A 7,473-nucleotide genomic window follows, 5' to 3' on the forward strand; every position below is an offset into this window, starting at 1 on the left:
ATTGCCACTGCAATTGGGTTGGAAATAAGGATGATGAGGTTGAGAAAGTAGATTTAGTAGTACTTGCTGTGCTGTTTTTCAAATGGATTTTTCTCCCTTTTCTCTCCATACCATCACTTGATGAGAGTCTTTTTTTTGTAAATGTTTCGATTGTTCTTAATTCGATACCATACATTTTCTTATGGAGCTAGATTTTTGTTACTGTACGCATGGTGATCAAGGATCTTAATGACTCTCTTTGAGTTTTAGATATTCTGCATTTCCTGTCTCATTTTTCTTTTTTGGTTTTCCGCGACATATCTAGTCATTGCAGCAGCCTGGAATTCCCCCCAAGTTTTCTGAACAAGACATTTTATACATAAATGCAAGTTCTACTGAAAGTGAAGCTCATATACGTAACTGAAAGAACAGAATTTAAAACACACACTACACTATATGGTTTTTCATAAAGGACATCAACAAGTCTACATCCCACAAGTTTTTCTGATTTCGGAATCAAGGGACCATAAAAAACAGAAAGAAAGAAACTAGAGATTTCTGAACTCGTCAACAGAAAGGGTGTTTACTAACAAATAGTTAACGGGGTCACTTGGTGAAAGATTTCTTTCACGCATCTGGCGAAGAAATCGCAATGCCTTGCCAGGCTCCTTTGCTGTAAGAAAACCGTTGATGATGGTATCATATGTTCTAGCATTTGGCAAACAACCCTTCTCTTCCATTTCGATGATTAATGCGTCGGCATCCGCTAACATCTTGTTACAGCAAAGGCCTTTGATCATTGTATTATATGTTACTACATTAGGTGTCAATCCTTTGTTTGGGATCTCAATAAACAGCTTTCTTGCATCTTCCAACTTACCAGCCTGACATAAACCATGAATAAGAATACTGTACATTTCAATATCAGCTAAGACACCAATACCCTCCATGGATTCAAACAAATCTATTGCCTTCTCCAATTTTCCATTCTTGCAGAGACCATTCATCATCGTAGCGTATGTAACTTCATTTGGAGACTGACCAAAAGATTGCATCTCACTAAACAAACTTTCTGCTGTCCTGACTCTTCCAACACGGTATAGTCCCCATAACACTGTATTGTAAACAACAGTTGTAGGTCGCAATCCGTTTTGTTTCATTTTCTTGAACAACTGCAGAGCTTCATCCAACTTACGATTCTTGCAATACCCATTGATTATCACATTGTAGTTGAATTCATTTGGCTCAAGGCCCCTATCCACCATTGAATCAAACAGTTTAACCGCAAGTTGCAGTTGACCTGTCAAACACAGACCGTCCATCATTGAATTGTAAGTTATCTGATTTGGTTCTATGTTTATCTTGTCCATCAATTTGAATAACCCCCAAGCATCTTCCGTCATCCCATCTTTACAATGTGAATCTATTAATATACTAAAAGTTACTGTATTTGGTGAAATCCCTCGATCCATCATATCATCAAAATATCTTCTTGCTTCTTCCTGTTGATTATGTAGGCAATGACCATGAATCATACAATTATAAGTTGTTATATTTGCAGATATTCCTCTACTAGCCATCTCTTTTTAAGGAGTCTCTTTGCCTCATTCAACCGGCCTGAATTGCAAATTCCATTGATCAAAGAATTGTAAACAACTACATCGGGTAAAACATTCAAATCCCTATGCATATCGGAGAAGAGAATTAAAGCTTCATCAACTAATCCTCCTCTGCAAAGTGTATCTATGATCGCAGAATATGAAACAACACTAGGTCTGCAGTTCCATTTCATCATATTGTTTTTCAGCTGAAGAGCACGACCCACTTGACCAGTTTTACAAAGCCCATGTATAAGAGTGCTACATGTAAAGGCATCAGGTTGAATACCTGTTTCAGTCATTTTACCGAACACTTTGAATGCAGGTTCGATCTTTTCTTGAAGACACAACCCTTTAATCAGTGTAGTAAAAGTGACAGTATCAGGATGATAACCTCTCTTTATAATCTCTCCAAGCAAACAAAACCCATGATCAACCTTTCCTAATTGACAACAGCAATTAATCAAAATGCTCAATGTATACAGACCAGGTTGTACACCAACCAAATTCATCTTCTTATACAACATAATCACATCTGAGTAACACTTGATTTTGGATAAAGAACTTAACACATGACAGAATGTACTATTAGATGGTAATGGCCTTTCCAAAATCAACTTATCAAAGTATTGCAAACCATCTTCAAGCTTCTTAATCTTACCAGATTTACAGTCATCCCTCACATTTTGCTCAAGTTGTTTTACTCTTTTATAACCTCTTGAACCATAAGAATAATTGGAGTTTGCTGTTTTGTGCAGTAATATCTTGCCTAATTTCATTTTCTCAGTTAATTTGGTAGCAAAAATGAGAAAATTGGTAGCAAACTTAGGTTCAGTAAGGAGTCCGAGGAAAAAGAAGTGAGAAAAAAAGAGTTACATAGCCCTCTTTATTAAGGTAGAGAAGTTCAAATTGGCGGGTTCAGCCAACTGACAGTGACGGATGAGGTTTAGACACTGAGACTGTTAAAAAAAAAGAATAGTGTGGTAGCAAAATCTGGTCTGGTGCAATATTTGGGTTACACGTTTTAAATAAATTGGCAATTTGGCTTTTCAAGGTCTTTGCTTAAAGAAAATTTTTTTTGGCAACATTTAGACTAGACAATTTATCTTTCCTTCCGCTTTTATCTTTCATGCTTCCTGTAACTTGAGAAATCGGTAGCATCATACTGCCTGATGCTGCACCAAGGTAAAAATCAGATATGACCCAATGTGAATTTTAGGCCTTCATTTCCAGCTATTGAAAGATTTCTTATGCAAGAGAAGCGAGTAAACAAGAACAGTTGAGATACCTGTGGCGACCATGATCACTTAAAGAACAACTCCTCCATGGAGATCGCGATCTTCTGCGACTCCTAGAATCGTGATTCCGGGAACGCTCGGATTCCCTATCACATTCCCGGCGCGGTCATGATCTCTGCTCCTACGGTCATAATCTCTTCCTCGAACTCGGGTATCACCACTATCATCCCTACTAAACCCTACCACCATCCCGGCTTGGTGCTCTGTCGCGGTCCATGCTTCTCTCTTAAGAGCTGAATCCAAGGAAACAATTTTGAGAGAGAAAAACAGCAGACAAGCGTAAACATAACCAGTACTAATGAACATCAAGCAAAGGATATCTTCTATTATCTTCAGATCAATCTACTAATACTAACCAGCGTAGGCTATCCTTGAAGCAAAACCACTACTTATTTCCCTTTCGATCCTAGTGCTCTTCTGGTATTCCTGCAAAAAAAAATTGCCAACTTAAAATGCAGTTAAACCAACCATTATTTAGATTCAGACTAAGCAATTCGGCAAGAAAGGAGAGATGCACATATATTCTTGAACTCTAAAAGTTAATAGACCCTCACACCAAGGAAAACTTACAAAAATAGTGCACCTGCAATTGTTCATTGTTTGGAACATAAAGTACCCTTCTTTAACACATTTCCCCAAAAAACACACAAACACTTCTTTATAAAAAAATAAAGAGATGGTGCAGGACAGGTCTGAACACTGCGACCTAGTATCACTACGCCAGAAAACAAACAAAATTCTAACAAAAAAGGGCCTGAAAACATAAGAGGTAACAACATATAGACCTCCTTAGCTAAACGTTTAATAATTTTACTCTGAAGATGGCCCTTTTTTGACTTTGTTGCAACAAGACATGAAGATAGCAGCTCAAGCGAACAAATAGAACCTCAACACCAGCGTGATACATAAAATGGATGCGTGATTTCAGTTTCGGCTCTTCACTTTTTCCACTGATGGGGCCTACGCCTCTTCTTAACTTTTACAATTTACTTCCAACAAGAAACAAAGGAGAGGAAGCAACTCATGCAAAAAATAAATAAATGAATCTCACATGCAACTCTGCTAACTTCTCACGAATCTGTGTATAACCCAAATGAAACTTTCCTCCAAAATGATTAGCCAAACGGCAGTTACTAAAAATCACATGCTTCATATAAAAAGCTACTCATCACAGAAAAATCATTATATAATAATCCAAATGAAACTTTCATCCCAAATGCAAGAAAATGAAAAACCATGCACATCATTTGGTTATCCGCGCAAAAGTGGGGCAAAAAGCCTGGTAACCGGTAGGTTAGAGGTAAACATGCGTGGTCAAAAGCTGAAGCACTGGTTAGGATACTACATACTAGTCTTCTTTTTTCTTTTCTTTTTTTATTTTTCCCTCAAGAAGCTAGAGGCTGCTAGGGAACTTCAAATATGATTGTTTGAGCTACTTTAAAATTGAAACTTACCTGTCAACTGTCATTCACCCTCCAAAATCTACACAAGTATCATATACATGAGGGGATTGTCTCATGTTATATAATACATTCAGAGATTTTCTTAGGTACCAAAATGTTAGTCTGTGAAGATTCAATAAATTGGCAAGTTCAAAGGAAAAAGAAATCACCTCATAACTGGGGTGGATACCATAAGGTGGAAAAGATTCAGAAAAATAGACTGAAAATGAATCTTATCAGAAACATATTTAGCTGCCATAAATTTCAATTGTTGCCCATGTCTAACATTGTAACAAGGGCAGAATCCAGGAATAAAGGTGAGGAAATTCAAAAACCTTATTAAGAGCTTCATCCTCTTCTAGTGCTTTTTGTCCCTCAGCCACCATACCAAGCTCACCTGCGTAAAGAAGAATTAAAAAACCTCAGACAGATATTGAGTTACATAAAAAAACATATGAAGTAACAACACTAGGAAGGAAACTACATACAAGAAACGTCGAATGTTAATACAGCAAACAAAATTATCAGAAGGTTAACAATTAACAGGTAGAAAAATCGAATACCTTTCGTATACTCCTTAGAAAAATTAAAACAAGAAAAAATCAACCAATGATTCAATGAGTATTAGTTGACATGCAATATCACAAATCTACAAATCCACAACTGCCCACAAGTTTTTTTAGTTTTCAAATCAAAGTACCAAAAAGTGGCAAGTAAAGAAACCGTACATTGGGGAAATATGTTGCACTTAATAGAGATTTAGATTGTCCTTGTTCCCTCTACAACAACGATGTTTCACGAAAAAAGAACTAGAGATTTTTCAACTGATCTGTGGGAAGATTGTTTACTAGCAAGGCAATAACAGAATCACTTGGTGAAAATTTTCTTTCTAGCATCTTGCGAAGAAATCCCATTGCTTTGGAAATCATGTCTCTTTCAAAAAACCCATTAATAATGGTTTCATATAATCTAGCATTTGGGAAACAACCTTTCTCTTCCATTTCCATGATTAATGTGTTAGCCTCCACTGACTTCTCGTTATGGAAGAGGCCTTTGATCATTGTATTATATGTCACTACATCAGGTGCCAATCCTTTGCTTGGGATCTCAATAAACAGCCTTCTCGCATCTTCGAACCGGCCAACCTGACATGTGTCATGAATAAGAATATTGTACATTTTAATATTAGCTAAGATACGAGTACCCTGCATGGATTCAAACAATTCTATTGCCTTCTCCAAATTTCCATTCTTACAAAGACCATTCAACATGGTAGCGTATGTAACTTCATTTAGAGATTGACCAAAAGATTGCATCTCATTAAACAAACTTTCTGCTGTCCCAACTCTTCCATGTCCATATAGACCTGCAAATAATATGTTGTATGTAACTACTGTTGGTCGCAATCCATTTTGTTTCATTTTTTCGAATAGCTGCACGGCTTCATCCAACTTATGATTCTTACAATACCCGTTGATTAACACATTGTAGTTGACCACATTTGGCTCAAGGCCCCTATCCACCATCAAGTCAAATAGATTAACCGCCTTTGCAGCCGACCTGCGAAACACAGACCGTCCATCATTGAATTATAAGTTATCTGATCACGTTTGATGTTTATCTTATCCATGAATTCAAATAGCCCCCAAGCATCTTCTATCATCCCATCTTTACAACGTGAATTGATTAGTATACCAAAAGTTACAGAATCGGGTGAAATCCCTCTATCCATCATTTCATAAAGATATCTTCTTGCTTCTCCCCATCGACCATGTTTGCAGTGGCCATGAATGATACAACTATAGGTCGTTACATTTCCTGATATTCCTCTACTAACCATCTCGTCCAGGAGTCTCTTTGCCTCATTCAACCGGCCTGAATTGCAAAGTCCGTTGATTAAAGAACTGTAAACAACCACATCCGGTACAACATTCAAATCCCTAAGCATTTCAGAGAAGAGAATTAAAGCGTCATCGACTGATCCTCCTTTACAAAGTGCGCCTATAATCGGAGTGTATGAAACAACTGTAGGGATGCAGTTCCAATTCACCATCTTGTTTTTTAGCTGAAGAGCCTGACCAACTTTACCAGCTCTGCAAAGCCCGTGAATAAGAGTATTACAGGTAATTGCATCAAGTTGATTACCCATATCAGTCATTTTAGCAAACACTTTGAATGCAAAATCAATCTTTTCTTGAAGACACAACCCCCTAATCAGGGTATTGAAAGTGACAGTATCAAGATGATAACCTCTCTTTATAATTTCTCCTAGCAAACAAAACCCATGATCAACCTTTCCTAATTGACAACAACAATTAATCAAAATGCTTAATGTATAGATATCGGGTTGCACCCCAACAAAATTCATCTTCTTATACAACATAATCACATCTGAATAGCAACAGATTTTGGATAAAGAACTCAACACATGATTAAATGTACTACTAGATGGCAATGGCCTTTTCAAAATCAATATATTAAAATATCTCACACCATGATCAAGTTTCCTAATTTTACCAGATTTACAGTCATATTTCACAAATTGCTCAAGTTGTCTTACTACTCTTTTATATCCTCCTGACCCAGAAGAATAATTGGAGATTGCTGTTGAATTGAGAGAAAGAGAGAATTTACCTTGGTTTTAGAAAGAAAATTGGGAGCAAACTTTAGTTGGATGGCTCGCCCCCCCTGTCAGAGGGAACTAAATGGGAAAAAGGAGTTGCACAGCCGAGCCCTCCCAAAAGGTCTTTAACATTTTCGGTAAGGCAAAAAGTACAGTCATAGTGGATGGCAAAGGCAAGGCACTATGCTAAAAACAACAAAGCCGCTGAAGCAAAAACGGCCGAAGCATGGCCCATCAGGAAGTGAGCCAATACTGAAACACAATGGTTATCAATAATAAGGTGGGAACTCTCTCTTGTTTGCCTCCCATTAGCATCAGTGATAAGAATCGCATGATCCGCTTGTATAGCACCAGATATTATTATTAGAGAATATATTATACTGCTTTACTTATTTTTATTAAGGAGAATATCTCCTGTCATAATTATTGTAATGAGGAGATTAATAAAAATAAGTATGACTAGGAACACAACAACAAGATATTCTCATAATTATTGTCATAATTATTTTTACAATAATCATGATAGGAAATAT

At 36.9% G+C, this 7,473-nt stretch overlaps 2 protein-coding genes and 1 pseudogene across 2 annotated transcripts; all 3 read right to left on the reverse strand.

Moving 5' to 3' along the window:
* Positions 1-419: 419 nt before the first annotated feature.
* Positions 420-7,055, reverse strand: LOC113317676 (annotated as a pseudogene).
* Positions 2,885-5,843, reverse strand: LOC113362044 (pentatricopeptide repeat-containing protein At3g22470, mitochondrial-like). The gene is made up of 5 exons (XM_026605062.1): positions 5,166-5,843; positions 5,018-5,096; positions 4,653-4,714; positions 3,232-3,301; positions 2,885-3,108 (listed from the first exon to the last, which is right to left on the reverse strand). The coding sequence occupies exons 1-5, from the start codon at positions 5,841-5,843 to the stop codon at positions 2,885-2,887; spliced, it is 1,113 nt and encodes a 370-aa protein (XP_026460847.1).
* Positions 5,723-7,005, reverse strand: LOC113317668 (pentatricopeptide repeat-containing protein At1g12300, mitochondrial-like). The gene has a single exon (XM_026565806.1). The coding sequence runs from the start codon at positions 6,698-6,700 to the stop codon at positions 5,843-5,845; it is 858 nt and encodes a 285-aa protein (XP_026421591.1). The 5' UTR covers positions 6,701-7,005; the 3' UTR covers positions 5,723-5,842.
* Positions 7,056-7,473: the final 418 nt, after the last annotated feature.

The sequence above is a fragment of the Papaver somniferum genome, chromosome 1 (assembly GCF_003573695.1).
Source record: "Papaver somniferum cultivar HN1 chromosome 1, ASM357369v1, whole genome shotgun sequence".
Classification (NCBI taxonomy): Eukaryota; Viridiplantae; Streptophyta; class Magnoliopsida; order Ranunculales; family Papaveraceae; genus Papaver; species Papaver somniferum.